Source organism: Hetaerina americana, unplaced genomic scaffold (genome assembly GCF_022747635.1).
Source record: "Hetaerina americana unplaced genomic scaffold, ioHetAmer1.1.p SCAF_4, whole genome shotgun sequence".
Lineage (NCBI taxonomy): Eukaryota > Metazoa > Arthropoda > Insecta > Odonata > Calopterygidae > Hetaerina > Hetaerina americana.
The window spans coordinates 48,447,059-48,460,358 of record NW_027286985.1 but is presented as its reverse complement, the minus strand read 5'-3'; the positions used below and the strand labels follow the sequence as shown (position 1 = coordinate 48,460,358).

Here is a 13,300-nt window from a genome sequence, read left to right as displayed (position 1 = left end):
TAATTAATAAATTTTTGAGGTACTGGGAAGAAAGACCAGCAGGGATAATTGAGATTTCTGTGCATGGGTATTTGGAAATACCAAAGGCATTAATTATTATAATCCGGAGACAATACATTGACTGCAATCAGGTATATTATTCATCAAGAAAAGAAATAATGATACAGAAATTACAACAGGTACTGAGACAATGTAAATAGTTACACTTTCCGGTCTGAAGTCATCAACAGTATGATAATGCTACATCAGCAGGAAAATGTTTAATTTGCTCTTAAATAAATGTATTGAATCTTTAGATGATATGAATTTTGGAAGGGAGTTATACATTTTTGTACACTCGTAAAGTGCTGAAGCAAGAGAACTTTGTCCTTGGATGAGTAAAATGAATGTTGTCACTACTTCTTCTAGATATAAATAAACATAAAGTTGGACATCCCCATTAGCATAAAGCAGATTATTTTAAAAACTATAACAGTAAATGATATAATTTATCACTAAATCTGAAAAAATCTAAGGAATTTAAAATAGCTGATTTCTACTGCTGCTATGCAAGAGTGCTTTTTGTTAAAAAAAGAAAAGTGCTAATTAAAAACAACAGAACCACATACCTTCTTCTTTCCTATAGCTTTGTAAACTTCCACTAAAAGTTGGGAAAACATTGATTCTTTATGTGGAAAATGCTTCTGTACTCTAACAAAGCAACGATAAACACCAAGTAGAAATTCCACAGACTTCAAGGAGCCAAGGGTCATGCTTTCATCTTCTTGTGCATGATTGGCTTGAGTAAATAATTTAAGATGATTTCTAATAGACTGCATGGCTAGAGTCAGTGCTTCCTGAGATAGCTGCTCCCTCTCGGTATCCCTCAGGTACTTCCTGCACCCCAATTGAATGTTTATTTAATACCAAAATAGAAATCCAAGAAAATAAATTTCTTTGTAGAAAAATTCAATATAATTAATTGCATCTGAAATGGATAGACTTTCAAGAAATCAAAAAGGGATTATGAATACAATATCAAAAATATATGCATTACAAAGACTCACTTGTCACTCTCAGGAGTTCTTTGAAGTTGAAGTGATAATTCAAGCAGCATAGAATAGTCCTTTAATTCCCGGAGAACTTCCATAAGAAGCAACACACAACGACTCATGTGAGAAGCAAAGCTACCTGGTCGGTCAATTTCGGTGACAGGTATTCTCCAAACTCCCTAAGAGGAAAGAAAGTATTATGATTTTCACTTAACTGCTCTCTTTGGATAAATTTTTGTCAATCTCTCTGGAGAAAAATAAACATTTAACATGAAAATGATAACACTGGTAACTAATGGCTGTGACAAAGGTCTGCCACTTACTTCAATTAGAAGCTCAAGAGGAACATTTTTTAAAGACTTAACTAAATTCTGCAAATTGTCATATGGAATTTGCATTATTTTAGAGGACACAAAAAATATGCACACAATTATTTTTTTGGTGATTAAAACTAAATATAATAACTATATATTTATTGATAACTGCATTATCTATTATTTATTTATTATAACTATATTATATACAGTGCATGATATAAATATATATTATATTAGGGTCGCACCCAAAAGTAGTAGGACTGATTTTTTCTGGAGCGGTGGAGGGGGGTCGGCTTGGCAGGGTAAGGTGGAGGGGGCTCTTAGCAACAGACCGACACCAACCTCAGTCGCATGCGGGCTGTCGTTGAGTGAGGACACCGTTTTTTAGTGAAGCAAGTTTTTTGTCCGCGTCGAAAAACAAAATGAATCTGAATTTAGAGCAACGTTATTTCGTGAAGTTTTGTGCGAAACTCAGGAAGACGGCAACTGAGACCCTCGATATGATCAACCAGGCTTATGGGGACACTGCCTTAAGCCGTTCCACAGTATTTGAGTGGCACAAGTTGTTTAAAGAGGGTAGGGAGCTCGTTGAAGACGACCATCGCTCCGGACGGCCGTCGACAGCAAGAACCGACACGAATGTGGACAGAGTGAGGACACTGCTGAACACAGACCGACGCTTAACCAGTGAAGAAATTGCAGACCAGTTGGGTCTGTCTGCACTTAACGTCCAACGCATTATTTCACAGGATTTGGCCATGCGCAAGGTGTGCGCCAAGATGGTGCTGAAAATTCTGCCATAGCGCGCTCGTTGTCAGACAGCTCCTGGCCAAATACGGCGTTGCCACGTTGCCGCACCCGCCCTATTCTCCCGATCTGGCACCACCAGACTTATTCTTCTTCCCCCAGATGAAAAGACAGCTCAAGGGACGACGTTTTGACTCGATAAAGGCCGTTCAAGAGGCTTCGACGAGGGTCATCAACATCATCCCCAAAGAAAATTTCCAGCGTGGAATGGGAGCAACGTTATACTAAGTGTGTAGCAGCTCCAGGAGCATACTTTGAAGATTATTAAGTCGATGTAAGTATATCGTCAATAAAATTCTTGTAAAAAAATCAGTCCTACCACTTTTGGGTGCGACCCTGTATATATATATTTATATCATGCACTTTATAATTAAAGCACATAGTTTAATATCCCTTAATTAATTCACAGTCGAAATTTTTAAAATGTCAGTTAGAGCATGTATCATGATGCATATTGCTTGAGGGTTAAACTAGATATCATACTTAATGACTGTTGAATTAACAAACAATATTTCCATGCAGATTCAGAAAATTAAGTAAAAATAAAGTGAGGATGGCAAGATTCTTTTAAACTTTTAGTCACAGGGAAATGTTAGTCAGTCAAGAGCAAGAGCTGCAGTTTTGAAAATTAATGTTAAGCAGTGATCAGAGGCAGGTATCTCATTTTTTATTAGAATATGGCAGTTAATTCCCATAATGACTTTGTTAATTGACTGATTTTCAGGTGCTATGTGATGTTCTCCCCACTCCAAATCAATGTGCAGCCACAACACTACCCTTCCAATATTGGTTCATTATCTCTTGTACTAAAAAAGTATCAATCCTTATTTATCACTTGATTTCTTTTTACCATGGGCTAATGACACATGAGAGGACAAATATGACCCATTAATTAATGAAAGCCATTTAAGAGTCCCGCAAAATACCATTACTTGCCTAAGATGCGACTATTGTTTTCGCAAGAGCTCAGAAAACATTTAAGAGAATTACCACAGCATCAGGGGTACTCCAAATCTTGATATACAAAAGCTTACAAGTAATGAAAAGCCCAAAATAAAATATTTCAATAAACACCAAAAGATGTATTTAGCTCAAATGATGGGTGAAAAAATTGAATCTGTCTACTTCAAATGGAAATGTATCACACTTGTAATAAAATAAAATTATTTTATTTTTTTTACAAACTCTGAGTTGAGTGTGAACAATGCTTCACCATGCAGCATAGGATTAGAAAATAGGTCTTTTGAAAAATAGCATTGTGTAAGCAAATCAAGAATTTTGAGTCTAACATAACAAAGTCCAATGTAAAATAATCTTTTTTATAATTGAAAATGAAGCCATGCCCTCTTTTTTTATATTAACCACAATGGCTACCAATAAAGGAAGAATGAAAGAAGTCAACCAAAAGGTACATACTTGTATTTTTTTCATTTGAGCTGATCAAAATAAAGCTGTACCAAAAAGTCAAACTTCATAAGAGTTCATGGAAATGAATTTAAACAGTGATCAGCAATAACTTATTTCCGACCAAAACCACAAATGAATCACAAAATTATATCAAGCAGAAAATTGAATGATGTTTTACTATCTAGACAATGTACAAAATAGCTTGGATCTCTCAGAAAAAAAAATATAAAACTAACGACTGAGTATGTCACGCCAAAAAGCCAATCATTAAAAACAAAGACTTACATTGAAAAAGTTATTGTTCTTCCGATCAGCAAAAAGTCCAGGCACATTCTGTCTACTGGAAGATAATGTTGAAGAGTTGGTTTGCCCGCCTGCGGGAATTGAAGAGTAAGAGGAAGGAGCTCCACCAAAATGATTTTCATAGCCTAGAGGGGGATTGGCTGGGCCTAGTAAAAGGTGACGACAGTGGCCCACATCACGGTGTTTCTTCGATCTAAAGTAGAAGTGTGTGATTCGATACACTGATTTATAGTGCTGTGGAAAACGATGCACACATTCTTCCAAGGCAGAAAGACACCGCTCTATAAGATCAAAGTGATCTCCAATCTCATAATCCACCTGCTGTTTCTCATCTGAAAAAAAAATCTTGATAACATAGAAATCCAAGAAAATTTTAATATAAATGTCACATTATACTGACATTCCATTAAATGCATCAAATTGCTTAAATATTTGGTGCTATTAAAGATAAGTTAAAAATTTCAAAATAATATAACAATCAAAAGTTCATTACAATCAGGACAAATTTTTTTGTATCATCTCATTCCACTTTTTTATTAACAATAAAAGGCAAAAGGACTGGCTGGAGCTCGACTATCATTTGATGGGTACAGCTTAATTGTGTGGCACTCTGGCCAAAGATATAGACTGAAATCAGCACATTAAGTCCAATTTCAAATGAGATACAAAAGTAGGCAAGATTAAACCTAAAATTCTTAGTAGGAGTATATCGACACTGGGGCCTCGATGCAGTATATGTATTGATACGTAAGCCACATAATCAGGAATAATGAAGCTCCTAGAGATTCTTGAAGAGAAATGATCTGTACATTCAAACCAGATCATTAGTGAAAATATGCCACCTGAATTTTAACGAAAATTTATAAGCCACGAATTCATGATGTCGTACCATTAGGAAGAATGAAATGGCTGTTGATTTCTAGTGCTTATTTGTGATTGGCTGAAAATAGTCCGGGCAGAAAGTTAAAAGGGAGACTATAATAATATCTTTTTGAGAAATGAAAATACCAAGCACTAGATGAAAGTTAAGTTGACACTGTGAATGAGGAAAGTGACAATCCTATAAAAAATTGCGGAAATGATTTAGCAGCCGTGATAATGAATTTCTGGGATTCTACAATAAATAGATGTTGAGAGAGCTTCTAATTTCTAATGTAACAAATCCTTTGATCCTTTTCTATTTGATCCAAGTATATTTTGTAAATTTTTTCCTGAAAAATCACATTGCATCTTATGGGCTGGAAAATACAGTATTGGTAAATGAAGATGGTAGTCATGACCCAATTGGTCAAGAACTAATCCGGTCCATCATTTCAGCAACAGCTTTATCTGAGATTAAAGAGAGGAAATCCAGCACTTAAATGTTCTGTAATACCATGAAGGGTCTAAGGTAGGCAGATTGATCTTTACATTGAAGAACTGAGGCCTAGTGTTCAGAGGGTTCGGCTATTAAGGCAACTGATCATGAGCCAACAGGTAATTCCACCTGCCGACTGTGGGAGACATCCCATGTATCTGTATTGTAATTTGTAATAAATAGGAGGGGATGAAACTTCATTTCACATTTACAGAAAGTTTTCAATTGTTCCCAGCTCAACTTTGTGGAAGTTCATATTCATCAAATGGAGAACATAAATGTATATTTCCACTGTTCTTTATTTAGTATGTAAATAAAGAACAGTGGAAAAACAGATTGTGTTCTTCATTTAATTAACAGAAAGTTATTTGGAGCACTGTGGTCTCAGCAACCATGGGGTTTTGGCAAACAAAGAGTATGCCAGATCTCAAAAACAATAAGCCAGTACGATAGATATAAAACATTGATGAAACACGTTTTTTCATCAAAATTCTTTACACACTGATAAGAAAGGGGGATCCATTTCATAGTAAAAATAAAATAGCAATGGTCAACTAATACTGTGAAATACATACAGATTTGGCAAGCTATACACCTTAAACATTAGGAAACTGAATAAGCTTAGATGATTTAACATAGTGGAGATGTTTTCAGTTCTGTTTCACCAATGGCAAATCATGAATGATAGCAGTTGTGAGTGGTTCAGTAAAACTATAAAGTAGTCTCCTAGGCTCACTAGACTTTTAACGACATTCTAATCAGCAATGCAAATCAACTTATATTAAAGTGGCAATCTTCAGCAATTAATTTTATTGATCATCTTCATCAGGGTGCTGCAGTGCATATACTCTTACTGTGTCATTAAAAATTGACAATACACATTAAACAAATTCCAAAGAAACTGCGGGAGATGCCACAACAGTAACTTTTAATGGAGTCATCTGCTAATAATTAAATTAAATACAGAAAATTATTTTTATAAGATAGCTGTATTCATTTCTATTCAAAAAGCTCTCATGTACGTGCCTTAGATTTCAGATCCATTGCATTACTGATTATTTAAATATAAGTTTGTGGAGTACAAGCTACCCTTAAGTTAAACATAACCTAGTTTGGTAATTGTAGTCATTATAACAGAAATTTTGTTTCACTACTTAGGGGAGGGAAATAAAATTAAAATTGAATGACAAAAACCTTCTCTGTACAAGACAACACTGAAATTATTGGCATGCTACAATTATATGCCAAAATTTGATGAAACCATCATTAACACCTGTCATTACACCTGTTGGAAAATGGCAAGAGACATATTTGCATTTTTTTTTAATATTGCTTTTCCATGGCAAATATTTATTGCCAACTGTCATGGCCATATGCATAAAAATATTTAGTAATCAGAAAAAATTCTAACATAACCTCTCACCATTGTTCCCATGACTTGATTTCTTTTTTCCATCAAATTTGGGCACATCCCCTTGGGCTGACATTAAAGCTGCACTAATTCTCTCACCAGAACTCTTCTTACTCTCCAGAGTAGTCGCCACCGATGCCTTCTTCTTAGAAGTGGTCACTTTACTGGAGTCGGTGTTGCTTGACTGGTCCTCCTCCGATTCACTTTCACTCGAGGAGCTACTAGATTCATTCGAGGCAGAGGATGAAGGCGAAGACGAAGATGATGATGAGGAGGACGAAGATGATGACGTTGAGGAAGAGTCCGAAGATGCAGATGAGGAAATGGGAACACTCCCGACATTGTTGCCACCTTCCGATGCTCCAGCCGCCTCTGTGACCATCTCCTCCTCCTCTTCTTCCTCATCTTCTTCCTCCTCATCACCGTCGTCATCATTTCCATCCTCTCCCCCAGTGCCTAAGTCCACCGATGTTGCACTCTCCTGGGAATTTCTTCGCTTTGGGGGGTCAACCTTTGCCACTGTCATTGAGTTGCTCTCTTCCCCCTTGGGTTTCTTCTCCTGTTCATTTCCTGCTTCCCTCAGTTTACATCCCTTGCCCTCACCATGTAGAGAAGAGTCAGCTGGGATGTCCACGGGGTTACTCAACTTCTTTGCCTCTGTTGGCCTCAAAGAAGCTTCCTTGTCCATTTCAACAACCTTTCCAACAATAGAATCTATCACGTCAATAACATCCTGCATCAGTGCTGCATCCTGAGAGGCAAATAAAGAAAGGGACAAGATTCAAGGCATTTTAAAATAATGCAAGAATTTTAATTATGCGAGGGAATTAGATTAATCCATATGTTATGAGTTTAACAATTTCTAAGATGCAATCAATTAACAGAAAATGAACTTTTAATCTACCGTTGTTTAAGTTAAGATAGAAAGAATTCAGCGAATGAATCACTGAAACTTCAGTTGAACTACATCAGAATTATTAATAGTATTTCAATCAAAAAGGAAAACTTCTCAGCTGAATATATTCGAAACTAAATAATTAAGTATTACACAGCTATAACTCACAGCAGATGGAATGTTTGGGGTTTTGTTTCCACATGCAGGTTCACTATCCACTTCATTGGACATGTCTCCAGCAAGCCGTTTCCTACTTGATTTTTCCATGTTTTCAGCATCAGCCTCTTCTGTTGTAACCACGTCAATTTTTCTGAAGTGCACCAATAAATATTACAAAAAATAAAATAATTCAAATTCATTAGGTGAAGTTATCATCATTCCTTAGTACACTAGCCATGGAAATGATGATAATAATGATACCCAAATATTTTAAATACAATGCCAAATCATCTGCATGGTGAGAACACAAAAAATAGAGAAGTATATCCTTCAAAGGCATGGCTCGACAACTACAAAATGTTTATGTATTTAACCTAAACAATCACAGGATATTCAACTATAATGTGGAAACAATGCCTAAGTCAAGAATCTAACTTTTACATATATCAATATTTATGAAGAAGGCAGAAATTAGCACCACATAAAGAGCCACTGTCAAAAAGTCAACTTCAGGGCTTCCAATGGATATACAACTTTAAAGGTCCCAGGAACATGGTCATTTTCTCAATAGTGCTGCCCATACGTGTATGCACAAGTATTTATTTTTTTAAGGTAATCTACCGGGTTAAGATAGGTTTTGGATGGACACAGCTGCCAAATAAATATTTTGTGACTCCTAACTCATCATCCTACTCTAAAACAAGTCTCTTCTTCATCTCTGAGTACTTCCTTCTTCCCTTCTTACCATACAACATCCTATTCCGTGACTAGGATAATGAGAGGACAATGAATCATTAACTAATAATATTAGAAAGACATAGTTTGATTTATCTTTACTAAAAAAACTTAGAGGAAGTGATTTTATGTTAACAAAATATTATGGAACCAAACAGTCTGATAATACAATGTATACAGTTTGTTATGAAATTGCTAAATGAGAAAATACTTACACATCATCATTATCTTCAACTGTAGGTGGAGCACTTGCAGATGCAGCCTTAGTTTTAAATGTAGCAAAAGGGCTCTGCAAAGCACCGGATATGTGCTTCTCAAAAACATTCCTCAGGTCATTGGGTAATGCTTTATCCTCATGCTGTTCAAGCCATTTCAGTATACTTGCATGAATACGATAATGAACCTTTGAAATGAATATCATAATTTAATACCACAGGATGTCTACCAAGCTAAAATATGCATGTAATCATTGACATTATAGGGGTAAAACAATATTTATAAGAATAATATAGTTCTGTACTATATACTAGCACCCTCCTATGAATAACACAAGTTATGATATGAATTGATTTTCCCAACAGACAGGTGCATAAAATTTAATTTACATCTAAATGTAATGTTCACATATGCGTATTAATATTTGGTAACCCCTATAGATCAAGTCGCAAATATGCCTTCTACCATTCAATTTAAATTTTTAATTCACTATTAATGTTATTGCAAACTGCAGAGCACAGGCACATAAACATGACAACATTATACAACATTTAATACATACACACCTCAAGAGATTCCATGGAATAATCAGGAGGATTGTTGTAGCAAATTTTCCGAGGATAATTAGCATTACATTGATATAAAAATTCAGCTGCCTGTTAGAAGGATGAAAAAAATAATTAGTTATATCAGCAGATACACTCTCTGTAGGACAACACTTAAGTGCATAGAATGACTAAATATTCCCATTTTCTGAATTATGGAGTTTACCAAGAAACAAGTGTTTTTAGAATTATTATGCAGTGTACTTGGTTTTCTGTCAAACAATTTGCATATGGATACTCCTACCAAGTAATGGTCTAGGTTATTTGCTTTTTATTTGTTACTTACACAAAAAACAGCCATTACTGGCTGTTTAAACACGCCGTAACTTAATAATTATAAAACTAAATAGACATCTAACCAATAGAAGAGGTTACCGAGTACCAAAATATTAACAAGTAAAACTGGCATTGCAGGTAAGTGCAATATGTCATATCAGACTAGAATTGGGCATGCATGAAATAGTGAACAAAATCTGGAAGGAGGAAGAATTAATAGAGAAAAAATGTAGTAAAGCAAATTGAAAGCTAGGCTCAAAGCTATTTATTTATATAAATTATCCATAGTAAAAATAATTCTCAAGTAAAAGTTTTTTCATTTTCACCAGCTTATTTCTTTAAATTGGGCTTTGATTGGAAAACTTAAGTGCCCTATCAAGAGCCATCTTTATAATTATATCCCACCAGCAACAATCTGATGTGAATTTAGAAACCAGGGTCAATTGAATGAAATTATGGTACTATCTTTCTTTATATTGAGTTTTAACTAACTGTTAAATTTAAATACTATGGTATACATTAGGAGTGGCTAATCTTGACCATGAAGCCAAGAAATACATTGACATTCCTAAAATGTTTTGGTTGATAAAAATTATACATATTTTTTTAAATATTCACAATATAGGAAGGCAAACATCAATCACTGCTGAGTATATGATTTCAGAATGTTGACAATCACAGGGATTTAAAAAATAATATTTTGATGAATTGTGTTCTTTTTTCCATACATAATCTAACATTCTAAAGAGTTAATAACAAATAAACATTTTTGATTGGCACATACTACCTTGAACAAAAAGTTCCCGGAATAACCACCGTGTGGCGCTCCCATCGTTCCGATTTGAGTTCTGTTTTTTTTGTTAAATTGGTACATCTGTTGTTGATATTCCCTTTAAATCTTAGTGTCATAACTTGACATTTGCAAAAGTTACGTAGCCAAGAGTACATCTATCTCTGTGTGTGTTGGCGATTTTTTACAATTTCAGAAATGGATTTAAATTTGCAACAACGAACTTGTATTAAATTTTGCGTAAAAAACGGATTTAGTGGCGCACGGACGTTGGAAATGTTGGAAAAGTGTTTCGGCAACGATTCTCTAAAAAAAACGGTCGTTTACCAGTGGCACGAGCGGTTCAGAAGTGGTCGTGAGTCAATCGAAGATGATGAACGCAGTGGCAGACCATCGACATCGAAAGTCGGTGAAAAAATTGATAAAGTAAAAGAAATGTTGGTCAATAACCGCAAATTAACCATCAGAGAAAAAGCGGAGGACTTGAACATTGCCTATGGATCCGCCCAAGACATTGTGGTTAATGATTTGGGTTTCCGTCGTGTAGCAGCAAAGTTGGTGCCAAAAGACCTCAATTTCATGCAAAAAAGAGACCGTGTTGACGTCGCAAAAGACATGATTTGCGAGGCTGAATCCGATCCCACATTCATCAAAAGGATCATTACTGGAGACGAGACGTGGGTTTATGAGCACGACACGCAATCCAGACATCAGGCAAGTGAATGGCGTTCACCAAATGAGCCGAGACCAAAAAAACCACGTCGTTTTCAGTCAAAAAAGAAGGCAATGCTGACGGTTTTCATGGATTACAACGGTGTAGTGCATCATGAATTTTTGCCAGAAGGCCAGACAGTAAACAAAGAGTATTATTTGGGCGTTATGAGACGTTTGCGTGAAGCAATTCGCCGAAAGAGACCAGAAATGTGGGCAGAAAACTCGTGGATTTTGCACCATGATAACGCACCGTCGCACAGTGCTATCATTATTCGTAATTTTTTGACGAAAAATGCAACAAATACCATCCAACAGCCACCGAATTCACCTAATTTGGCTCCCTGTGACTTCTTTCTGTTCAATCGAGTTAAAAAACCATTACGGGGAACGCGTTTTAGCAGCCGAGAGGAAGTAATGGAAAAATCGCAGGAAGCACTGATGGACATACCGAAAACCGACCGTAACTTTTGCAAATGTCAAGTTATCAAGACACTAAGATTTAAAGGGAATATCAACAACAGATGTACCAATTTAACAAAAAAAACAGAACTCAAATCGGAACGATGGTAGCGCCACACGGTGGTTATTCCGGGAACTTTTTGATCAAGGTAGTATAATTATTTCCAACAGTCTCATGCATGGAAATTTATTCTCCACCGTTGAAAATTGATATGATAGACTCTTGTCAAGATTAACAGTTAAAATAAAAATTTATTTAAATAGTGAAACTAAAGTAAAAAATATAGCATAACAGAGAAAAAAATTGGAAAGAGGATTTAGAGATGGCAGAATGAAAGCATCATATTTCACTCCTGGTCATGTTGACTGTGCTACGAGAGAAACAGTGGTCCACAAAATATTCCACATTCCAAAAACTTTGCAAATGGACCAATGAATCCAAACCATATTCCAAATTATTATACCTTGCAGTAATGTTCAAGATAAACTGATGGAGATTCACTTCTTTTTTCAGCTATCTTTCCGAGCATGTAGTGATGAAGCCACCTCTCATCCTGAAGGCCATGCTCTACTCCATACCGATACCAAATCTGCAGGTTTAAAAATAACACTACTCAAATATTGTTCACAAAAACCATAGGTAATAAAAATATTGAAATTACGAACAATATTATCCATATATTCCACCACCTTATTCATTAAGTATCAAGAACAAAATAATGCAGGCTAACTGAAAAAGTTTACAATGATATTCACGGCATGAACCCTTAAATTTGATAGGTTAGATTTTATTCAGATTCATCTAACATGTGAAAATATATTCTTATTAAATCTTAGCAGATTATTCTTGGCTCTACCTGATTGTTTATATCCCTTTAGGTATGATTGATTCCAAGCCATGATTACAGTGATTTGAGTTGTGTGGCTGAGTAACAATACACCAAGTATGAAAATTTGATATTCACTCTTCCATTCTAATGTTGTTGATGCTGATTTTGATATTAAGAACACTCTGCTAGCTCACTCAGAGTGAGACTTAATATGCAGTCGCAAACGTGAGGGGTCAGCTTGCAATACTCATGTTCTCGATGAAAAGAACAATCCAATTTAGATGTACAGCTTCACAAAATAGATATTTAGATCTACAATCTAGTTCATCTACATATTTGAATTCTATTTTATTGTAATACAGCAGAAATACAGAAAAAAACATGGAATATTAAATAAATAGAATCGATCACTATGGGAGTGGATGCAGTTTGAACAAATGGTCAAATTGAATCTTAATTCTTCAAAAGTGGTGAATACTTTAAATTATCACTGCTCTTCCATTATCAAAACATTATAAACACTGAAGAAAATTCTGCCAAATCTGTAGTATAATAAGTGACTGCTGGAATCTACTCTGATTTGTATAAAGGAGAGCTGCCACCTACTCCTCTTCAATATTTGTGACGTAGTGAATGATGCAGCATCCACCTATGAACCAAAAGTTCTTAGTTTCAAATGCATGGGAAGTCTCTAGATAATCTTAGCTTCACCAAAACGGAGATTTTCAAGACGCAATTTCTTTCTTAAAAGGAAATACAATATGAGGAACAAGGAAGTATATAGAAGAGAAGCAGCGGAAAGAACAATTTGGTGAACACTAAGGCAAAGAATAACTACATGAATTGGACACACCCTGAGGTGAAATGGATTAGTTAGAATATGTAAAGGAGTTAACACTGACGAGGGAAAAATGGAGGGCTTCAACAACCCAATCTTAAGATAGAAATACTGATGATAACGAAATCATTCTGGGAATTCACATTTCAC

The 13,300-nt window shown here is 35.4% G+C and overlaps 1 protein-coding gene across 2 annotated transcripts in view; it reads right to left on the bottom strand.

Moving 5' to 3' along the window:
* LOC139692020 (calcineurin-binding protein cabin-1-like) overlaps positions 1–13,300 on the bottom strand; it is a 70,235-nt gene that overhangs the window by 6,002 nt on the left and 50,933 nt on the right. The window contains exons 23-30 of one of the 2 annotated variants that reach the window (XM_071590026.1): positions 11,947–12,072; positions 9,205–9,294; positions 8,638–8,825; positions 7,697–7,838; positions 6,646–7,384; positions 3,848–4,197; positions 1,047–1,210; positions 609–876 (exon numbers count right to left, since the gene is read on the bottom strand). In XM_071590026.1, the coding sequence (XP_071446127.1) occupies positions 609–876; positions 1,047–1,210; positions 3,848–4,197; positions 6,646–7,384; positions 7,697–7,838; positions 8,638–8,825; positions 9,205–9,294; positions 11,947–12,072 (2,067 nt within the window). The remainder of the gene's footprint in view (positions 1–608; positions 877–1,046; positions 1,211–3,847; positions 4,198–6,645; positions 7,385–7,696; positions 7,839–8,637; positions 8,826–9,204; positions 9,295–11,946; positions 12,073–13,300) is intronic. The other variant, XM_071590027.1, reaches the window with a different exon arrangement.